Source organism: Carcharodon carcharias, chromosome 16 (assembly GCF_017639515.1).
Source record: "Carcharodon carcharias isolate sCarCar2 chromosome 16, sCarCar2.pri, whole genome shotgun sequence".
Taxonomy (NCBI): Eukaryota; Metazoa; Chordata; class Chondrichthyes; order Lamniformes; family Lamnidae; genus Carcharodon; species Carcharodon carcharias.
In genome coordinates this window covers 89,527,907-89,551,689 of record NC_054482.1, presented here as the reverse complement: position 1 = coordinate 89,551,689, position 23,783 = coordinate 89,527,907, and the positions used below count along the sequence as shown (strand labels likewise).

General features: G+C 43.2%; 1 protein-coding gene across 2 annotated transcripts in view; it reads left to right on the top strand.

The window, feature by feature from the left end:
- pif1 (PIF1 5'-to-3' DNA helicase homolog (S. cerevisiae)) overlaps window positions 1–23,531 on the top strand; it is a 35,055-nt gene extending 11,524 nt beyond the window's left edge. Inside the window, exons 7-13 of one of the 2 annotated variants that reach the window (XM_041208488.1) lie at window positions 1,460–1,566; window positions 4,377–4,516; window positions 11,409–11,515; window positions 11,789–11,876; window positions 15,908–16,053; window positions 19,588–19,779; window positions 23,177–23,531. In XM_041208488.1, the coding sequence (XP_041064422.1) occupies window positions 1,460–1,566; window positions 4,377–4,516; window positions 11,409–11,515; window positions 11,789–11,876; window positions 15,908–16,053; window positions 19,588–19,779; window positions 23,177–23,251 (855 nt within the window). In that variant the 3' untranslated portion in view covers window positions 23,252–23,531. Of the gene's footprint in view, window positions 1–1,459; window positions 1,567–4,376; window positions 4,517–11,408; window positions 11,516–11,788; window positions 11,877–15,907; window positions 16,054–19,587; window positions 19,780–23,176 lie in introns of those variants that run through there. The other variant, XM_041208489.1, reaches the window with a different exon arrangement.
- Window positions 23,532–23,783: the final 252 nt, after the last annotated feature.

The following is a 23,783-nucleotide window of genomic DNA, read 5'->3' as shown; positions in this document are numbered from 1 at the left end:
GCAACATCATGGAGAATTGCGCTTGGCTTAAATAGCCAAGTGGTTATGGTACTGGGTTTGTAACCCCAAGATCAAGAGTTCAAATCTCACAATGGCAAACTATGAAACAATGTAACTTCATCTGAAACAGATGGAAACAGGTTTACTCAAAAGAGTATCATGGAGAATTGCAGGTGTAACTGTTTTAAAGCATATCAAAGTGTTAAAATGGTCAACGAGTTGGCATCTACTGTTGAAGTGCCATCAGCTACTCCTTTTAAGCACTGATGATGTTTTGAGGATATTTGTTGTAAGTTTATTGTGTTTTGTGTTCAAAAGTTTCAGTAGCCATGCATCGGACTTTGGGACAGAGAAGTACAACAGCCAACTTGAATAAGTTGTAGAGTGTAGGAGGGTGTTATCCAATCTGACTAGATTTGGGGAATTTTTTTTATTATGAAGGTCTTGGCTGATAGAATCAAGAATGATACTGGTACAGAACAAGGCCTGATGGCTTGTTTTAAGATAAACATAAAATACTGCAGATGCTGGAAATCTGAAATAAAAACAGAAAATGCTGGAAAAGCTCAGCAGGTATGAAGAGGAAGAGTCATACGGACTCAATGTTAACCCTGTTTTTCGCTCTCCACAGATGCTGTCAGACCAGTATTTTCTGTTTTTTTTTTAATTTCAGTTTGTTGTATCTGTGCTAGCTCTTTTAAGAAGAATTTAGCTAGTCCAATCCCTTGCCTTTTCCTGGTAACCCTGCAAATTTTATCCCTTAAAGTGCATGTCCAATTCTGTTTTGAAAGCCATGATTGAATCTGCCTCCACCACACTTAGAGACGGTGCATTTCAGATGCTGTAAGCTGCAGGGCTATGGGCTGGGTGCAGGAAGGTGGGATTAGAAAGGGCACCTGGGTGTCTTCGGGCTGGCATAGACAAGATGGGCTGAATGGCCTCCTTCTGTGCTGTAACTTTTCTATGGTTCTATCCAAACCACTCAGTTAAAAAAGGTGTTTCCTCATTTTGCCTCTGGTTCTTTTGCCAGTCATATTAAATCACTTTTCTCTGGTTTTCAAACCTTCTGTCAATGAGAACAGTTTCTCTCTGTCTACTCTGTCCGGACAATCATGATTTTGAAAAATATTGGATCAGATCATAACGCCAGTCACAAACGACGTTCTTTAAAGCTGCAAATTATAAATATTTAATTGCCCTCCATTATATTAAGAGAATAGGCAGTGGAAAATAGTGGAGGGAATTGATTATCTCCAGAGGTCACACCATGAGGGGCAGGAGAAGTGCAAAAGGAGGAAACCAAACACGGAGAATACATAATTGTGTTCACTGCTTTGTTATATTTATTTTGTAAGTGGGGAAGAAATTACAGGAGATAATACTCTGTTCCATTTGCTGGATTTTAGGAACCTCTGTTCAATTGCTCAGTAAAGTGAATGCTCTTTGTACTTTATTCAAGGCTAAGAGTTGGCAGAAGTGTATCCATGTGAACATGGAACTAACGGATGTGCGAAGACAAACCGATAAAAAGTTCATTGCAATGTTGCAGGCCATTCGGCTTGGGAGGCAAGTATTCCATTACATAGTAGAGTATCCTGCAAGAAAACATCTTGTACCTTCCATTTTCAGTGATGCATTTAGTGACTGTTTATTGCAGTCACCAAATTGTTATTGCAGTTTGTGTATGTGTGAGATAAATCAGGTTTTCCATCAAGTTGAATGAAGCTTGTTATATTTGACAAAATGAAAATCTGTCCAAAGCATGGCAGATATAGCCACTGAGGTAAACCATATTAAAAAATTTGAGAGGCAATCGAATGTGTTAGTGGAGAGAAGGAAGGGATTGAGGGCTACTCTAAGTGCAATTGATTCTTCAAAAATTGGGCCTAATGGCCTTCTCCCATTTCTAAAAGGTTATTTTATGTTCTTACTAAGTGCCCAATAAATATTTACAATGATTTGAATACTTGCAATTTTGTTAGAGATTGTTTATCTGAGTTTGGCCAAAAAAGGACTATCCCCTCCTCCCATTCCATCTGTTGAAAACAGCAAGTCATGATTTTCTTGTTCTATTTTTCATTTGGGAAGCATTGTAGTAAGAGAAATTATATGAGCCAGTGAGCTACTGTTGCTCTAATGAAGTGTAATTGTACCAACCTTGTCTCTGGGGGTGGCAGAGGCAGAAGGTTGTGGATTCAAGACCCATTCCAGAGACTTGAGTGCATAATCCAGTACAGTATCGCACAATCTAAGGTGCAACTTTCAGATAAAACATAGGCTGGAATTTTTCGCTCCTGTTGGCAGCCGGCGTCATGGTGGGCGTGAGCAGACCATATGACGAGAAGGCCAAAAAATCGGTTTTACGCTGTTGTGAAACTTGTTTGCGATTTTCCGCTCCGCCTGTTAATGGTGGGCCACGTTTTCTCCCCATCGCATGTCGGGAACCTAATTTCAATACTTTAGCATCCCATGATTAAGCCCTGCTCGCCAGAGTCACCCCCCACCCCTACGCTGGATCGTCTGGGCATCAAGCCAACTTGTTACACAATTGTACCCAAGTGATGTGCACCCAGTGGGCTGCACTTCACTCGGGACTTCAAGGTTTGTTTGCCTACCTTGCTTAGAGCAGCACTCACGGTCATCCGTGCCAGGCTTTGCAGACAGCACCACATCACTTTTAGGAGGACTCATGGGCAGGTCTCTACCTAGCACACTGGCCACAAGGCGGGGGTGGCCTTTCAACGGTTGCAGGACTAGGGCTTGCTTGGAAGGGGGAGAAGTGACCTCAGGCAAGGGAAGAGGCTGTACTGGGGAAGGGAGTATCACAGGGTGCGTGTGAGAGTACATGTTGATCTGTGCAAGTGGCCTCAAGATGGTGAGGGCTGAGGAGGCGGTCTCCAGAGAGTATGAGGTCAGACGAAGATGTGAGGATGTATGTGAGAGAGTGAGTTGATGTCCCTTGAGCTGGCAGAGAGTGAGATGCCAGTGACTGTGTGGTGGGCTTGTGAGTGTGTGAGTTTAGAGTGATGAGATGGTTGCCTTACTCTGGCGGCACGGATGTGATCATTCATCCTTTTTCTGCTTCGAATGGCCAACCTCTTCTAAGCAGCATTGGCACTGACCACCACTGCCACTGCCTCCCAAGCCAGAGTGGTGAGATTGCTAGACATCTGTGGCCAGAGTGGGGGTGGAGGACATCACAGGGTGGGGGGGGGACTCCACAAGGCATTCCAGTGACAGGTCACTGAATTCTTCTTGGCTTTCAGGGCCATGTCTTCACTGGAGCAGTCCTGGGCTGTGAGCATTGAGAACTCTGTGTGCGGCTGCAATTTTGATATGGCACCAGGAGTGAGGAAACAGTGAGGTAATGTTGTGGTGGGCGATTCAGAGGCCGCCCACCAGCGAAACGGCATGTTTCCTGTGGCTCCATAATTAATCAGGTGGGAATGGGACGATATGGTGTGAAAACCTGCCATTCTGGCCATCAGGGAAAACGTCGTTTTTCACACTCGCTACCGCACTTAGTGTAAATTTGGGACAATTCCACCCACAAAGTCAAGGCCTTAACCGCCCTTTCAGCTGGATGTAAAAGATTCCATGATTCAAAGAAGGGCAGGAGCATTCTCTCTGATGCCCTGGTCAACATGTAACCCTCACTAAACGATCACCAAATCATTATTACCATTATTGTCATTATCTCACTCTGCAGTTTATTGAAATGGATATTAAAGATGAGGAAAGAAAGCTGGAACAATCTGTATCAAAAGTTTGATGTGGACAAAAAGCACTGGTGTGGACTTGCTGAGCAAAATGGCCAGTATCTGTGCTCCAGCAATCTATGATTCATCAATTAGCTTAGCAATAACTAGTGTCGTGTGGCCTATATTATCTTCACCATTTCTTTTGATTTGTAACTCTGGACCAATGTTCCCTGGAATTTTTTTATTCGGAGTGTATGGATGATTTCTTTAAGTGTGTTGCCCCTTTAAATTTTTTGTGTGACTGCACAAGCGGGATAATTTTAAAGGGGCTGACTTGTGCACAACTTGTGTGATAACTTTCAGGATGCTGTGTGGCTTAGAGGGAACGTTGCTCTGAATCCATTAGTAGTTCATAAGCTGGGCGTCTAATTGGAATACCACACTGACTGGTACTCCACTGGATCTGCTCCCCCAGGGCTCATTTCATGCACTATACATTTAGGTAGAAAGTGGTGGCCAGTGAAATAATGTCAGGATCTATCCAGCTGCTAACTAAAGCTTTTTGTGTTGGCTGCTTTGGGAGCAGCATCAATGGTGGAGGTCTGACTATTCTGTTGATATATATTGGAAATTACTTAAGGCTGTTCTGAAAAAATAAATCTCTCCTGAAATCAGATGCCCAGAAGAGGTTGCAGTTCAGTTGATCAATACAGCCAACCAGAAGATAAATCGAGATGGAATCCTAGCAACCCGGCTTTGCACACACAAAGATGATGTGGAATTGACCAATGAGCAAAAGCTCCATCAGTTACCAGGTAATGGCCGAAGATGCTATATAGCATTCTGTAACTGATCCAGCCAACGCCTATTCTGCGCTGCCGACAGATTTATTCAGCATTTGCTTTTTTGCAAACTCCAAATGTGCCTATTTCCACCCAGGCTATCTGATTCATCATGTTTTTAACCATTCAGCATTATTTGTAATTCTACAGCAGCTGTTTAGTAAACAAAGGGTACACTTTGGGGACTAATCAAAAAGCAGAATACTTTGGATGCTGGGGATCTGAAATAAGAACAGAAGATGATGGAAATACTCGGGTTATGGCAGCATCTGTGGAGCGAAACAGAGCTAGTGTTTCAGGCCTGTGACATTTCATCAGAACTGGGAAAAATTAGAAACATAATTACACTTTGGGGATCTCATTGGATATAATCATCATACAATAATGATTCATCCAGTTTGTGTTTATTGAGTCATGTTGAATTATTCAGTCAGCCTCTCATATGCATCCCGATAGGTTTTCCCTTTAGGATTGGATTTGTAATTCTTTTTAATTGACTAGTTTTACATTTGTGTTCAGGGTGCTCCATGAAGTGAAGATAAGAGAAATGCTTGAATGTTCTGATGATATAGCTGCTTGTTGCTCTGTGGCCGAACAGTTCAGCCTCTGCACTATGATGACTGATTGTTAGTAGGATTGTGAAGTGTGGTTGTTCATATGGTCAGATTAAAATAGTTGATGTGCAAATCTGATCCAGCAGGTAATACTTGTTTTATGACTTCAAAATTTCACTCTGAGGTGACGGAGATCCCCAAGTGAAATTCAGCTACTTCCAACATGAAGCTTCCATTTTGTTTTCCTTCACCTCAGTGAGGAACCTCAATGCCAGGAAATAGAACGTTTTCACTGGTGATATCGAGCAGTCCGGTATCTGGTGTAACACAAGTTATGTTTAGAGTAAAGCTTGTTTCATTTGTCTTAACTTCCATCTCAAGAGCATCCCACTTCATCAACATGACCTCTTTTGAAGGACATTACAAAGTTAGTGCGGAATGATGGGGAGCTTTCTGTCGACCCATTTTCTGTAGGAATGATATATTTAGTCCAACTCGAATGTATCTCACTTGCTTACTTCATCTTATTGGTCAAGTGTTGAATACAGCTCCCATTGGTTGAAGGAGGTTGTATTAACCTACTGCACCAAGTGGGCCAAGTTTACTATAACAGTTAAAAGTAAATGTACAGTTAAACTGGTTGAATGTATCTTTGCAGCTGTAATATTAGCAGAATTTACATAGAGGAACAGTAAGGCCAGGATTTCCTGGTCGGCCAGTGGGGGGCAGGGCCTGCTCGCCGACCTGTAAAATGATGTGGGATGACGTTGGGCGGAACTCCCGACATCAACCTGTCTCATTTCAATTTTCAGGTCGGCGGGGGCTCAGCTGAATCAGCTATTTGACAAAGGCCATTGACAAAGTAATTACTGTGATTAGTGGACCTGCCCGTCCAACCTTAAGGTTGGCGAGCAGGCCGGGAGCCCTGGCGGGATTTGGAGAAAGCATAAAACCTCATCCATGGGCGGGATGAGGTTTCATGTAGGTTTTAAAAAATTTAATAAAAGTGTATTTAAAAGTGACGGACATGTCCCTACTCATGCGATAGTGTCACATGAGGGTACCTGTCAGGGAAATTTTTTTTTTCTGTTTTTAAGATTATTTTTATGTGGAGCCGATCGCATGCGCGAAAGAGCGCACACTCGGCTCAGGGAATCCCCCCCCCCCCCCCCCCCCCTCACCCGCACAGGGAGCGCATAGCACTTCCATGCAGGCTGGGTGGGCCTTAATTGGCCTGCCCATGTAAAATGGTGGCGTTCCCCCAATTGGGGGCACTGATCAGAGGCACATTTGCACACACCTGCTTCTGAACCCCCACCCCCCGCATCGGGGGGAAAATTCTGCCCTAAAAATCTTGGTCAACTCCCTGCTGTTATAATGCCTGGGAAATATCCTAGTTAATATGCTTATTAAGGAGGTCAGTATTATTAGAACTTTGCATTAGATGTTTTGAGACTATCTTTTTTAAAGATAGTCACTTTGGTAATATTGATTGGGGTGTGGGGGAGAAGGAAGAAATGTCTTGCAGTCCTAAGATTTTCACGTATCTCAAGTGAAGTTCTTTGCAGCTATTTGTTAACTCCCCTTACTGTTTCTTTTCATTTCCATTTTCTTCCCTCTACAGACATTATTCTCTATTCTACAGCTGTGAGGTTGGTCTTTTGGGATACTACCAAATCTTACAACATAGTGACCATTAGGAGATGAGGTAGGATTAGTACTGAGCCCGCAGGACATTTGTTTTAATTTTAAAATTAAAAATATTGAGAATATTTGATAAAGGAGCTAGGCAGATAGTGTAGGAAACAATGGCAAAGAGTAAGTGGAGGTGATGAGTTAAATCGAGTAATTTTCAGGCATGCTAATACAGTGGAAGCCACATGCTATATAATGCAGATTTCTGTGATCACAAGAGCATTAACGAACAAAATTTGATACCAATCCTCTTAAGGAGGCATTAGGACTGATGACCAGTCAAAAAGAGAGGTTTTAAAGGGGTTTAGAGGTTTTGTCTTAGAGTTTTAAAAAAATGTATTCTTTCATGGGATGTGGGCATTGCTGGCAAGGCCAGTGTTTGTTGCTCATCCTTAATTGCCCTTGAACTGAGTCAACATGGCTGTGAGTCTGGAGTCAGATTTCCTTCCCTAAAGGAATTTTTATAATGATCAACATCATTTCACCACTACTGAGGCTAGCTTTAGATTCCAGATTTAATTAACTTAATTTAAATTCCACCAGCTACCATGGTGAGATTTGAACCCATGTCCCTGGGCCTCTGGATTACTGGGTCCAGTGACATTGCTACTACATCACTGCCTTCCTACATGGAGAGGTAGCAATGTTTGTTTAGGGAGGGAGTTTCAGAGCTTAGGATCTAGACAGCTGAAGGTATGGCCACCAGTGATGGAGCCATTAAAATCAAGGGTGTGTTAAAATTGGTTGAGCACAAAGATTTCAGAGGGCTGTAGGCTGGAGGAGTCACAGATCAGAAAGGGCGAGGCCATGGTGGGGTTTGAAAACAAGGATGGGAATCTTAAAATTGAGGCAATGCTGGATTGCAAACCAATGTGGATCATTAGTACTGAGCACCCAGTGACCATGTTAAACACAAAGAAAGACCAAAACTTTCTCTATTATTAAAACCATAGAATGCTGGAAACACGCAGCAGGTCAGGCAGCGTCTGTGGAGAGAGAAGTAGTTCACAGCAGGGATTTTCCGTGCCTGCCGGTGTCGGGCGTGTTCAGCGATGTGAGTGGACAATGTGACAAGAAGGCTAAAAATCAGTTTCACAACAAAACCAGTTTGCGATCATCTGCTCAGCCCATCGATGGCGGACTGTGTTCTCCACCATTGGACATCGGGAACCTCATTGTAATATATCAGCAAATCATTATAATGCCAGCCCGCCGGACTCATTCCCACCTACCCCACCATTGGATCGTCCGCCCACGGCAGCGGGAAAACACACTGACATGTTTCACAACAGCATATATAAGGCGTGCACTTGGCGGGCTGCACTTTGCTCGGGACTTCAAGGTTTGTTTGCCTACCTTGCTTCAGTCAGCACTCGCAGTCATCAGCACCAGGCTTCACACACAGCATCACATCACTTTTAGGGGGGGGGGGGCTCACGGGCAGATCTGTACCAGATCAGCCACATGTGGGTGGCTTTTCAATGGGCTGCAGGGCAAGGTCTTGCTTGGGAAAGGGGGAAAAATGGCCTCAGGGAAGGGAAGAGGCTGCAGGATGAGGACTGTACTGAAGGAGGGTATCCCAGGGTGTGTGTGAGGGCACATGTTGATCTGTGCAAGTGGCCTCAAGATGGTGAGGGCTGAGGATGCAGTCCCCAGAGGAGGTGAGGCCAGATGGACATGTGAGGGTATGCGTGTGAGAATGGGTGGTGATGTCCCTTGAGCTGACAGTGAGTGAGATGCCAGTGAATGTGTGATGGGCTTGAGTGTGAGAGTTTAGAGTGATGAGATGGTTGCCATACCCTGGCTGCATGGATGAGATCATTCATCCTCTATCTGCATTGGATGGCCAACCTCTTCTGTGCAACATTGGCACTGGTCACCACTGCCATCGCCTATCAAGCCAGAGTGGTAATGTAGCTGCCCCTCCTGCGGCCATAGCAGGGGGGGGTAGAGGACATCACAGCGGGACTCCATGGAGAATGAGAGCCTCTCCGCCCGCCATGGAAACAGCGTGTTTCCCAGGAATGCATAAATAATGTGGTGTGTTTGGGACGATGCGGTGTGAAACCCTGCCTTCGTGGCTGGCGGGTAAAACGATGTTTTACTCACCCACTACTGCACTTAGTGCAAATCTAGGACAACTCCGTCCATGTTTCATGTCAATGGGCCTTTCATCCGAACTGGGAAAAGTTAGGTGTAACAGATTTTGAGCAAGGGGTGGGTGGACAAGGTCAGAAGGAAGATGTGAAAGGGTGGAAGGCCGGAGAGATTGAATGACAGAACAGTTAGATTTTCAGGGCTGAAGGAACTGGTGATATGGCAAGAAAAGAAACAAACTTGTGTCTAGAGCAGATGTACTGTTGTCTGAAAGCGAAAATAGGATAGAAACCGAAACATGCAAAGAAAAGGAAACAAAAATGGAGGTAAGAGAGTACCATCTGAAAGTGTTGAATTCAATGTTGAGTCTGGAAGGCTGTAAAATGCCTCATTGAAAGATGAGGTGCTGGTCCTCGAGTTTACGCTGAGCTTCACTAGAACAGTGCAGCAGGCCAAGGACCAAGATGTCAGCATGAAAGCAAGGTGGAGAATTAAAATGATATGCCACCGGAAGCTCAGGGTCATGCTTTTGGAATGAACGGAGGTTCAGCAAAGCAGTCACCCAATCTGCGCTTGGTCTCCCCAATGTAGCGAAGAACACAATGTGAGCAGCGATACAATATACTAAATTGAAAGAAGTAATCGTAAATTGCTGCTTCACTTGGAAGGAACGTTTGGGGCCTTGGATTGTGAGGAGAGAGAAGGTAAAAGATCTCCTGTGCTTCCATGGAAATATATTGTGGGAAGGGGACGTCCTGTATCTTGTCTCAGTCCCAGCCACAGATGATACCAGGAGATGGCAGGACGGGTCATTTGAGGAGAGATTGGTTCGACTGGATCTGTATTCACTAGAGTTTAGAATGATGAGAGGGGATCTGATTGAAATGTATGAAATTCTAACAGGGCTAGACAGACTAGATGCAGAGAGGATGTTTTCCCTGGTTGGGAAGTCTAGAACCTGGGGCTACATTCTCAGAATACGGGGAAGGCCATTTAGGACTAAGATGAGGAAAAATTTCTTCACTGAGAGGGTGATCCAGCTGTGGAATTCTCTATCACAGAAGACTGTGGAGGCCAGGTCACTGAGTATATTCAAGAAAGAAATCGATAAATTTTTGGATATTAGGGGCATCAAGGGGTATGGAGAGAAAGCAGGAATATGGCGTTGAGATAGAGGATCAGCCATGATCATATTTAATGGCGGAGCAGGCTCGAAGGGCCGAATGGCCTACTCCTGCTCCTAGTTTCTATGAGCACATCCTATTGCACCAATATCATTAACCGTTTTTTCCTTTCTGTCACACCAACCACCCTTAGGCCTCATTAAATAAGAGAAATAATCAGCAACAGCAGTTGGGGTGGGATTCGGGGAGAGGAGAAGTTGTACCCTCGGACCTCCCACAAGTGAGGAATGTTGGTATAATTACAGCTTAAGTTATAAGCCCATATTATTTTTATAATTTTAAAATAATTATTTGCTTTCATGTGTTATCAGCTTTTATTCAATTGTTTATGTATGGAAGCTGTATCATTTTGTTTTATTTGAAACTGTAGGTGTTAGACTGAAGCCTGTCTGAATGGAATTGCTGATTAGAGACAGTTTAAAACTATGTCCATTATAAACTGGATTAAGTCTGCCCAAACTTGTTTCACAGAGGACTCTTGCAACCAGCAGACAGAAAAGACGTCATCCCATTAGTCTGTGCTGTAATTGAATGACAGCTCCAGAGGTGAAAACCCAGCATCCGACTACTACGCAATCCAATTCTTTTCCTATCTGTACTGTTAGTTTTTTGATGCCAGTGCTGGCACTTTTAATTTGCAGCAGCTTGAGGAAACTTGGCTCTGCGTTTTCGTCTGTTGCTGCCTGATTCTGTTCCCAATGTTATTTGTGCAGAAAATGAGAAACTATAATGAGCATGAAACAATCAGAGGACATATGGAGTTTACATACAAGGATATATAACAAGCCAAATGAAGCTGCAGGAATGAGAATATAATGCTTTATCATATTTAAAAATATATTGCGAAGTTTGTTTTTTGTTCAGACTAAAAGGCTCTCCAGAAAGATGGGGAACCTTTCTGTTCTCCCTTTCTTTGGCGGAAGAGGCAGGTGAAGGAGCAGTTCTAAGGGAATGTTATTCCTGTAAATCTGGCAACATTAAACACCTGAATGCAAATTACACCCAAACTTTTGGCAATGCCAAGCTTTGAGCTAAATGACAATGGCTCCTTGATTTTCTTGGCCTCTATTCAGCTATCTGAAAATTCAGATGCAGTATTACCATTATATATGTGTCGTCAAACTCTGTGCTACAATTCTGGTATGTTCCATTACCTTTAAGCTCTCACTTTCTTAACATTTGGACAAGTCACAAAGAGCTACTCTTTGACTGCAATAAATGTAATACTTTAAGTCAACTTAATGTAACCTTGTATTCAGGGAAGGAGCTAGGCAGCTGAGTTGACTGTATTCCCTCTGTAATGCTCACCTGCTCATTTTTATTTTTGTGTTATAGGAGAATTACACACATATGAAGCTGTTGACAGTGATCCCATGTTCGCACAAACATTAAACACACAATGTCCAGCAGGTCAGACACTGCAACTGAAGCAAGGGGCACAGGTGAGTATTTAATAGCAGAGGCTACTGTTTCTGCAGTAGATCTGGTCAGGTCTGATATTCTTATTATCCCTATATTTTTTATTTCCCCCTTGACTCTGACATCAAAAACAGTGCTAGACCATGTTGCTCAATGATAGCCAGAGGAAAACACTGGATGCCAGTGTTAAAACAGAGAGCCTGGACACTGAGGTAGTAACTAAGGGATATTTTGTATACGGGAACACCTCTGACCATACTGTTCTCCATCTTGAACTGGCTTTCTCTGTTCTGCAGGTGATGCTGACTAAAAACTTGGACATAGAGAGAGGAATGGTAAATGGTGCACGAGGAGTTGTCATTGGTTTTGAAACTGGAAACAAACGTAGGTGCTTATGTACAGCCATCAAATCTGAGTTATGAGGTGAATGAATGTGGTTAATTATTTCAAAGGTAGGAGGTATGAGAAAATGTTTTTTTATTCTGATAGGTTTCCATTGAGCAAAACAGGACAATAAGAAGTTCTTGTAGTACTTTTCACAGAATCATAGAATTGTTACAGACCAGAAAGAGGCCATTTGGCCCCTCATGTCTGCACTTGCTCTCTGAATGAGCAATTCACCTGGTGCCGTTCCCCTGCCTTCTCCCGTAACACTGCACATTCTTCCTTTTCAGATAACAGTCTAATTCCTTTTTGAATACCTTGATTGAACCTGCCTCCACCACACTCTCAGGCAGTGCATTCCAGACCCTAACCACTCACTGTGTGGAAAACATTTTTCCTCATGTCGCTCTTGCTTCTTTTGCCAATCGTTTTAAATCTGTGCCCCCTCATTCTCTACCCTTTCATGAGTGGGAACAGTTTCTCCCAATTTACTCTGTCCAGACTACGCATGATCTTAAATACCTCTATCAGGTCTCCTCTCAGCCTTTTTCCTCTCTCATCACACTTAAGTAATCTCTGCCATTCACAGACACTATAAACTGTTCAAAACTACTTTTCAAAATGTTATCTGAACAACAGATATTCGAGCAGAGAGGGTAAACAACTATGTTTTTCTCTAACCCTTGAGAAGCAAAACTAATAATTCCCCTATTACCTGTAAGAAAACACAAGGAAATAGAGTTCCATGCAAGTATACTAATACAATCTGTCATTTTTAGACAAGTTAGTTAAGGTAATAAAATTGCTTTTTTTTTTGAAGCATTAGAATGATTTGATACTGAGTGTGATTTATTTTCTAATGGGACCAAAATAAATTAAAACTAGGATAATTTATTTTGAATGTAACTGTTTTGAGGTAGTCAAGAAAGGCAATCGGATTGCTAACTGAAGAGAGAGAGAGAAAACGTGCAAGGTTACGAGGATAAGGCAGGGGAGTGGGACTAGGTGGAATGCTCTTTCAGAGACCCAGTGCAGATAGGCCGAATGGCCTCCTGCACTGTAAAGATACTGTGATTTTTGTGGTAAGGCGACAGGTAGAGGAGGAGTAAGAACTTTAGAATGTGAAAACAGGGCTGATCTGAGGAAAACACATAGGGGAGAATTTTCCAGTCAGTGAGTGAGGGCAGGCCCACCTGCCGACGATTAAAATGATGCACGGTGATGTCAAGCTGGCATCCCGACATCACCACGCGTCATTTACATTTTCAGTTTGGCGGGCACGCAGCTGACTCGGCTGCGCGCCTGCCAAACTGTCAAAGACCTATTAAGGTCTGTTTAAAACTAATTAAATCAATTAAATGAGCTGCCCATCCAACCTTAAGGTTGACGGGCAGGTGAAGAGCCCAGGCGGCCTTCGCATTTTTCATGGAACCTCATCCACGGGCGGGATGAGAAGGTGTTTATAAATTAAATAAATGTTTTAATTAATGTTCCCTGACATGTCCCAGCTTGTGTGACACTGTCACATGAGTGGACATGTCTTAACATATTTTCAATTCTTAATTTAAACGTTTGAACCTTAAACAAACCTCTGTGCCTCAGAGAGATTTCTCGCAGGCCTGGACTCAGGGAGACCCCCGCCCACACAAGGAGCCTCAGCGCTGCAGAGTGAGCGTTACGCTGGGTGGGCTGTAATTGGCTCACCTACATAAAATGGCACGTACCCAATGAGGAGCGCCAATTGGGTTCACACTCGCTCCTGCCCATCCCCTCACAACCCCCCCGACGGGGGGAGAATTCAACCCATAGTTACATACTAACCATCACTGGGTTTTACGAATAAGTGATTATTGGGGAAAAGTATTAGATTCTGTATAATTGGTGATAATCCAGGTTGAGTTTCCAACATTGAAAATAAATTTAAAATGTTGTTAAATGGTGTCCTGGCTCAATGCCGTGCTAGTCTGTGTTGGCCAATGATAACTAGAGGAAAATTCTGGGTGTAAGTGTCAAGAGCCTGTATGCTGAGGCAGTAGTGAAGGGATATTTCACTTATTGGGACAGCTCGTAAATACTATAAAGGGCTCCAAACAAACAAATCCCAAGAAATGGATAGTATTTCTTCAAGGCTATTTAGAAACAAGGGATGAGATTTTTGGAAGGCTGTTGGTCATTATAAGGTAATTGTAAGGAATCAGTTAACAGTGAGAAAGTGTCACTATACTGGAAACGAGCTATTTTGGTAGACATTTTCAAAAATGATGACAAAGTGGATTCAGGAAACTGTAGATCCCTCAATCCCTAATCAGTATTGCATGAAATAATACTGAGATGTGGATTGTCCTTCAGTGCGTTTCCAGTTATTGCCGTTTTGTTTGGTCGCGAGTAGGTTCTTTGTGACCATAATCTAGTAAAAGCAGCCAACACAGCTTTAGAAGAAGATTCTACCTGAGGTTTTGAAAAGGTAACGTTGGAATTAAACAGTGGAAAATCCTGCAATGTATTACACCTAGACTTTCAAAAAGTGTTTCTTTTGAGTTCCACATGGAAATTGCTACTTTATTTTTTTGAATTGTTGTTGTTTTAAATAATGTTGGAGAAGAGATGAGGAATTGGGGCTGGTATAGGGACAGGAGACCAATCCATTGGCCAGGATTTTACCAACCCTCTGGAGATGGGTTGGGAGGCTGGAGGGCTGGTAAAATAGCAGCAGGAGGCAACGGGAGGGAAGCCTGATGTCATCAACGCAGGATATATCAATCGGCGAGAATGGCAGTGGTTTGGCCACCAGCCAAACAGAAACGGCCAATTAAGATAATTAACTGGACATACTAATGGCCACTTTAATCCCCCAATACCCTCCCCACTGGCATTTTAGCGGCATTGGATAGCAACCCCCACCCTTTGCCATGTAGGGATACTGGAGGGTACATTGAGGTTGCCTCAAGGGAAAATCAGAGAAGGGAGGAAATAATGTTTGGTACTGAATGAGATGAATTTGTGAAAAATTGAGATAATTTTAGGCTGCTTTGCTGCCACCACAATTGCAGGAGGTGCACTCACCACACATGCAGTCGCAGTGCCTGTGATGCCTTGGGTAGCTGCCTGCGTCAAAGAACAGTGTTTTGGCTGCCTGCCGATCACCCACCCCCACCTCCCCCAACCTTTTGAGCCCTCGCTGCCTCACTTAGGGAGCAGGGCATCGGGAGGGCAGTGAATGAGGCGGTGAGAGGCGCAACAAATGGAAGACAGCAACGACGGGTGCACAGTGATGGGCACTGATTTCCTGCTCTGGTGCAGTGGCAGGAAATGCAGTGGTGGTTTTAACCCCCTCCGCCAAGAATGGTTGGGCAGGTGAGAAGTTAAAATTTTCATGACCCTAACCTGCTTCAGATCTGCCCACCTGTTTTAACAGAGATGGGATGGCAAGCCGGTGATCAATCTGCTCTCAGTGACAGGTCGAATGGTACAGGCTGTTAAGGAGATTGCGTACCTCCACCTCCTGAGGGAAAACACATTTACAGCACTGTCTGTGGGCCAGGAGCAGCAGGAATGTTCTTCCTGTACCCCCTCCCAGCACAAAAAGCTTACTACTTCCAGCTCCATGATCTGAGACTCCCCTGTCTTCCCGCCCTCCCCCACCCAAACCATGACCTCGCCCTCCCTTCCTCGTCTCTGCTCCCAGCTGCGTCCTGGTCCTGCAGGCTTTTCCATTTGACAGGCAGCCAGCCTGTGCTCGGGCTGTCTGTGGGGCGGAAAACCTGCAGAAATTTATTTAAGACCCCCCTTCAGTTAATATCTGTAGATTATCCGGTAAATCAATACCTCAGAATTTCTGGTCCAGGATTCCCGTCCATCTGCGTCCTCTCCATAAATATAGGGGTCTAAGTGTGCTTCCATATGTTTTTGATTTTGACAGTATTGAGTCTTTGTATATAGCTTGAGGAATCCACAGAGTGCTAACGTGTTACACATATCTTTCTCAATTATTGAAATATATGAGTTATTGAGGGTTTCTTTTATTCCTATAGCACTGCCCCGAGTGCGATTCTTATGTGGTGTAATAGAGACGATAAAGCCAGAACGTTGGATGATTAAAGCTTTAGGTGGGACCTACTTGACAAGACACCAGCTACCTTTGAAGTTGGCCTGGGCCATCTCCATTCACAAGAGTCAGGTATTGTTTGGAAAGAATCAAACTGTAAAAAAACCCCAGCAAAAGAAATCCGACGGACAAGATTTCACTTTTTAAAACTGCTCCTGCAGCAATCAAACTGAAATCAACATAAATTATGTTTAACAGGCAAAATGATATTCTGTGGAAACTATAAAATTACACTGTAGCCGATGCAACAAAGATAGATCTCTCAAATTTCTTCAGTAGTCCTTTCACTAAAAATGGCAATAATCATGGCTACAAAGCTCCATCAAACTCTGCTGTTCCCAGGTAGAGCTTTAGTTCCTTTATTCATACAGGGTTAAGTCCAGAGTCCCAACCGACAACCATTTTATCACTCCCAAGTTTCATGGGTGTTCATCAAAAGGCACAATTTTCCAGATCCTCGCAGCAAGGCTCCTGGAATCAGCCTTTTTCCACCGCCTTCTTCAGCTGTGCCATGGCTTCCCACCTTAGCTGCCTTACACTCTCAACTTCACAGTCACTGTCCCCTTCTCCATCGGCTGGAATCTCACTCACAGGTCCATTTCACACCCTGTCTAAATTGTTCCCTTCTCTGCTGAATAGAAACTAGTTTTTTTTTAAGAGCTGTACTGGTTCTGCTCTGTACTGTCCTGTTCCTGTTCTGAATCTCACCTCCTCCTGCTGAAATTCAAATTCCCAGCCTATTGATTCTTTCCCAGTTAGCTTGCGTTTTCTTAGCAACTGAGCTGGTTTTTCAGAAATGATGTTGCAGCCCAGAAAACCAATTAAGAAACTCTTCCTCCAGAAACCTGGACATGGTCTGTGTTCTAGCTAGGAACAGTTTGGGGAAAAAAAAATATATATGCCCTGAACCCATTTCATCACAGAATGCAATCTTCTATAAAAGTGCACTTTGTGTAAGATGTTGTGCTTTCAAGGCCGAAGGATTATCGTCTCTATAAAGATGCTTTTTGAGATTTCTGCAAGAATATAGTTATATACCACCTCTCTCAGATCTCATCAAGCATTTCAATCAATAATTAATTTTTTTAAAATGGAGACGTGTTTTGTGGACAGATGCAGCTGCATTTTGTGCAAAGACGGTGTTGGTTGAAAGAGGAATATTGGCCAGAACCCTGGAATAAATCCTTGCTCTTTTTTGAATACTGCTAATTGGATCATCAATTTATATTTCTTCTGAAGGACAACACGTCTGATGAATGCACTGTTGAGGGACTGCTGCATTAAAGATCAGAGTGGGCCTTGAACATATACCCTTCTAACCCCAGGGCCAGAGTGCTGCAAACTGGGGCATTTGATGTTATACTGGAAAATAGTCTCGATCTAAACTAACTTGTATGTGCAAATTTGAAAATTCAGATACTTTTTTTCCCCCTAAATATTGATGGATCACATCCTCATTTATGTTAAGCAGATCATAGAATTGAAAATGTTGCTAATAAATGCAGGCAAGCCCTTGGGTATTAGTGAGCAGAATCTCGTGGAGGCAACGGGATCTCGGCTGTGAGCTGAAGAGCCGGTGGGAGCCCCTGCCCCATAGCCTCTTTTCAGGAAAGCCCACCACATCTTGTTCTATTAGGCACTTGACAGGCCAGTGGTTGGCCTTCCCTGGGAGTGGAAGTCCTACCTGTTGAGAGTTTCTGGTCAATCAGAAGCTGGTGGCTCTATTGAATGGCCGTGCTGGGAAGCCAGTGGCTCCTCCCTGTGCGACGCCCACCAGAAGCCTTGGATCCCAGGGCAGAAGTGAGTGATGGCAGGAGGGGGTCACGGATTGGGAGTTGAGTTGGGAAGTGGTTGGAAGTGAAAGCAAGGGGTTGGCTCATAGCAGGGCCCTCCCTCCTGATGCCAGTTCCCTTAATTTTATTAATTGAATTTAATCCACCAGCTGCCATGATGGGATTTGAATCTGTGCCTCAGTGGATTAGCCTGGGTTCTCTGTATTACAAGTCCAGTGACATTACCACGACACCATGGAATTCCCTTTGAACGACGGCCATCTGCCCCCACCCACCCTTCCCCCACACCCTGGAGCGCTATAAAACAACCCCGCACAGCTTTACATGCGCCCGGCACATGGTGAGCCCTCACCTGCTGCTGGGTGGTGATGGGACGAGGCCCTTAAGTTGACAAGGATATTGCCCTCCTTAAGGGCCTCAATTGGTGGCATGATGGAAAGGCTGTACATGGGCATTCCTGCCATGGACTTAATCGGGTGGAGGTGGGAACTTGCCACGGGGAAGGGCACAAGATTCCTCCCAAACACCCTGGCCCACTGACCTGCATGGTTGGTTGTGAAACTTCCACAGGAGATCTTTTTATTCAAAGAATTTCCTCAGTAATTTTTATAAAATGAATAATTATAATTATTAAGCTTATAAGGAAACCTTGAATTCCCGCACTGAATTGAGACCTGAGATTTCATGTTTCCTTCCCTTTTAGCAGCTCTGGCAGCATCATGAACCAGAAGGTGTTAATGCATCCTGTTAATAATTATTATTTTTATTAATAATATTGTTAATAATCCCATTCATTTTAACTGGAGTTGCAATTTCGTGATGCAATGGAAGCTGATCTGGAGTTGTCTGGCCTCTTGGGCAACACAACAAGCCAGTTCCTCAAATCTGTTTATTTTTATTTTAGACCGGGTTTTCCGGTCCCCCCCGCCCCCCCAACCCCTCGGCGGGTTGCTCCCGTCCCCCCCAAAATCAATGGACTATTGAATGGCTTGCCGCTTCCGCCATGACGGGACCCGCCATGCTGGGGCTGGAATATCCAGGCCAAATGATGTTGAAATCCCCCTTTCGTTCTCCAAGGGTTCACGTACTATTCACCCCACCCCCCCCCCACCCCACACTGAATGCACAAGATATGAAACAAACATTTGATGGACTGACTGTAGCTGATATTTTCAGTCTGTAGCTTCAAAGCCCCTCCACCAAGCCTCCTGGACACAGACACAGATACAGATTCTTGTAGGTGGGACTCATCAGCTTTGCCAGTAAAGATTGTGACTGGCGTACAAAGATTAATTAAGAGATGGCTTAGGGCCCTGATCTTTTGTTGGAGAGGGAGTCAGTTACTGGAGGTTTCATCTGATGGACATTCTAAGTACTGCAGTTCTCTTATCACATTTCCGCCACCCAGGAAGAATTGTTTATGCCAGGAATAGGCAAGGGGGGGGTTGGAAATTGCTTACACAGGTGTCACTTTAGTTTGTTTCCTACAAACAAGTGTAGACAAACAGTTATAGTTCATTGCACAGAGTTAAAATAAAAGCAAACTTGGAAATCCAAAATAAATGCTGCGGAAGTGAAACGCGAAGATCTTGTCTTGACTTTGTGCACAAGTTTGAAACAGGCAATAGGAAGTCAGCAGCCTGTTCTGCATCACTCCCGATTAATTATTTTCCATTTGTGGGAATATCACTTGGTCAGGTATGTGAGACTGTGTGTGTGTGTGTCTGTGTACCTGGAGTAATTGTATTTTTATATTTATTTTATTCCTTTTTTTTCCCCTTCACCCCCAACCCTCCGCCCACCTCCGTCTCAGGGCATGTCATTAGACTGTGTGGAGATCTCACTGGCCCGGGTATTTGAAAGCGGTCAGGCATATGTGGCGCTCTCTCGTGCTCGAAGCCTGGAAGGTCTTCGAGTGATGGACTTTGACAGAAGAGTGGTGCATGCCAACACTGATGTCCTACATTTTTATAGCAGATTAAAAAAGGAACGTGTCCTGATGCAGGTGAGGCAGAATGGTCGGGTCTAAATTTCAGTCCTTTTGAATTTGCCATTTGCAGAAACCTGGAGCATTTGTTCAGAGAAGGGAGCAGTTCCAGTATTTGCAAAGTCTATTTTGAATAGGTGTTAGATTTGTTTTACTTTTCAATATAAAATCTATTTTATCGTTGTCTCCAAGGGAACCCTGTTTTTTATTTAAATACTCAAAAACTAATCGAACATTTTGTATACACTAAAAACCAAAGGAGCGATTTTAACTTGCAATAAGATGATACAGGAGGAGGGCAATCTCACATGGGAACATAACTGGAAGGCCCAACAGATTTTAAATATATGGCTTTTTTTTAATTCTTACTCTGGATATGGGCATCACTGGCTAGGCCATCCCTAAATGCCCTTGAGAAGGTGCTGGTGAGCCACCTTTCTTGAACTGCTGCAGTCCACGTGGTGTAGGTAAACCTGCAGTGATGTTGGGGAGGGAGTTCCAGGATTTTGACCGAACAACAGTGAAGGAACGGATTGGAGGGGAACTTGCAGGTGGTGGTGTTCCCAAGCATCAGCTGCCGTTGTCCTTCTTTGAATGTCGCTGTTCAGCTGCTTGGTCTTTTCCACGCCTTGGCTGGCGGGGAAGAACAAAGATCGGGCCGCCAAACAGTAGTTCAATGGGAGCAGGAAATGGAGCTGCTCCCCACTCTTTTCCCACCTAGTGGAGATTAAAAATTCCCCAGCATGTGCCATTTTCTGACCTGTTACCAGCACTTTTCCAGTTACTTAGCAACTTTCCAAATAGATGCATTGTGTAATAGGTCTGATGTATAGTTGCAGGAGCAAAATGTGTTCTATTGCTCAGTACTGTGCTGCATTTTTGTATTACTTGTCCACCTCTTTACACACTACAAAAAGCAACTTGAGGGATTGGCTGCTGTAGTTGGCTAGTGCACTGTTCTTTCACATCTGGAGCCATGGTCTGAACCTCTGCCAAAACAAAAGGATAAAGATTTTCTCAGCTATTCTACCTTGACTGCACATTTACTATGTAAACAGAGCTGCAACAGTCTTTGCACAGACCCTCGAGAGATCCAGTTCACAGGGCAAAACTGCCTATTATTAAGCATAAGTTAGAGGTTTTGCCCATATATATGAACATGCACTTTAGGAGGATTGTACCACCTGGCCCCTCGAGCCTGCTCTGCCATTCAATGAGATCATGGCTGGTCTGCTTTTGACCTCAACTCCACATTCCTCTCTGCGCCCCCCACCCCCCCACCCACCCCGGGATAACCCTTCACCCCTTGCTTATCAAGATTCTATGTAGCTTTGCCTGAAAAATATTCAAAGACTCTGCCTCCACTGTCTTTTGAGGAAGAGAATTCCAAAGAGAATCAACCCTGAGGAAAAAGTTTTTCCTCATCTCTGTCTTAAATAGGCTACCCCTTATTTTTAAACAGTGACCCCTAGTTCTAGAGGAAATGCCCTTTCCACATCCACCCCGTTAAATCTTCTCAGGATCCTATATGATTCAATCAAGTCATCTCTTCCTCTTCTGAACTCCCCTGGATACAAGCCAAGCCTGTCCGGCCTTTCCTCATAAGACAACCTGCTGGCTTTTGTAGGAAATGAAAAGGCCACCTGGTGCATTGAGGTGAAGTTTTTCTGCTTTGGACATTAAGGTAGAGGTAGCATAGAAGAAAGAACTTCAAGGTTGTCTGGAGAGGGCACGTCAATAGTGACTTCCAGGGAATCACAATCTGAATTTCCAAAAGCTATTACCTACCCAAAGGAAAACATTGTAGAAATTATTTTTATTAGTGTAAGGTAAAAGCATTAACCAGTTAGGGAGTCAAGAAATGCAGATAAATATTGAATTCGCAAGGTGGCTTGTGGCTGAGCTGCAGTTGGACAGACAGTTGATCTTGCAGACTCCCCCTTCTGATGGATCCAAACTCCCAAGTTAGAAAACCTATAGCATTGACAATCTGGCTTTGTATTCTGTATCTAAATTGCTTTACAACTGACCTGACAGTTCTTGATGCTCAGTGGAGAAATAGTCCCATCTCCAGCATTGATATTAATCATTTTTGCTTACATTGTTTGTAAATCCTGGTGCCAGTTATTCCATAATATCCAAGATACTATTTTATTTGTGTTTGATCGATAGTTATTGTAATACAAATGTCTTGGCAAATTACAGTAATTTATTTTGAGTTCTGATGTTGAGTGTGATTGAGTGCTCAAGATAGAGAAAACTTACATTAGATTATGTCAATTCATCTTGTAATAAGATCCTAGAAGATGATGTCAAGAACTCTCCAAGGGCCTCTATATCGGTTTTCATTGGGCTGTTTAAATAAGCAGTCTCATCAGCATTTATATATAAAAAATAATATGCAAGAAAGAGTTGTGATTGATGGAATTTAGAAGGTTATGGGGTGAATTGATGGACCTTTTCATGATATTAAAGTGAACAGAGGACAGAAATTATTTCTGCTAGTTAGGGAGTCCTGGACTAGGGGGGTATGCTCTCAAAAGGTCTGGCTCTATATTTTTTTAAGAGTGAAATTAAGAAACACTTCTAATGCAAAGGTTGGCGCTGGATTAATTGTTAATTTCAAAACTAAGATTTACCGATTTTTGCCAACCCAAAGGTATTAAGGGATGTACGGCAAAGGAGGGTATAGGGAGCTGGGTGTCCGATCAGCTATGATCTCATTAAATGGTGGAACAGGTTCGAAGGACTAAATGACTTACTCATGTTTCAATGTTCATTTTGACCTGGTCAAATTTACTGCTGTTTGTGGAATGTTGCTGCACGCAAATGGTTGTTGTATTTGCTACATAACTATCCCTACACTGCCGGGGTATTCATTTAATGTAAAGCACTTAAGACATCTAGATGATAGGATATAAACACCCTTCCTTCTCTGCTTTCTTTATCTAACCATTCGCAATGTACTTTTTCCATTATTAGAGAGAATGACTTTGTATCAACTGCAGTATTTTAGCTGTTATGCATTTCAAGCTGGTGATTTATGAACACAGCATATTACTAAAAATTAGAAATGGATAGAACATAAAAATTCTATCACTGCACTGTGGCTGAATTTTAAAAGGTTTGATAGTGACTCTGTTTAAATATTGAACATGGTGCTCGTAACTTAAGGCATATAAATGGTTAGAAATTTTAATTTGTGGGAAATGACAGGTCCTGCCTTCAGCTGAGTGTTAGGATTTATCCGGATCTATAGTAACAGGAATGTAACCCAATTTACCTAGACATGCCAGATGTTTGTGCTACTCACTTGCTTGGTTGCTGCAGTGCCTTTTGAATTATTTTCTCTTTTAATGTTCCTCGCTAATTGCTTGCTAATGAGCTTACTTATCCCTAATCCCCTTTATCTTAGTGCTCGCTGGGTGGCCACAGTGAAATGGAAGATCAGGAAAACCGGATTCCTGGAAGATTGTCGAGTGTTCTTTGATGAAGATCCTCCTCTTCTACGTGTTCTCTGAAAACTTCCATTTTAATCTTGTTCATTGTAACTTGTGCTGTTTTTAAATATGTATTTTAAACACTGGTCTTGCTTTCTTTATATCTTAAACTAGCAAAAAGACTAGAGGGAATTTTTGGCATCGGGGAAGAAACCAGTGCTGCGGAAATAGAAATGTCAGTGGCAATTTTCTAATCACCAACAATGACATTTCTCCTCTTCATCTCACAAATGAACCTCTGATTAATTAAATTAAATGAAGGAAACTGTCTCTATCCTGCCTAGTAATTGGAAATGTTTCTCGCTAGCCTTATATGTTAGAATTAATACCTCAATCCAAAACAAAGTTCTCTTCTTCCTCCTCCGCAGGCAAATAAAGATAGATTTCTCTTTCCTTCCTTGCTCCTGAAGATGTTGACTTTTTTCTGGGCTATTGTGCTGCAGAATCCCCTCCAGTACTTCACCCAAGTTGACATTCGTCATATTTGAACAATCAGCTACTGCCTTAGGTCACACATTCCTG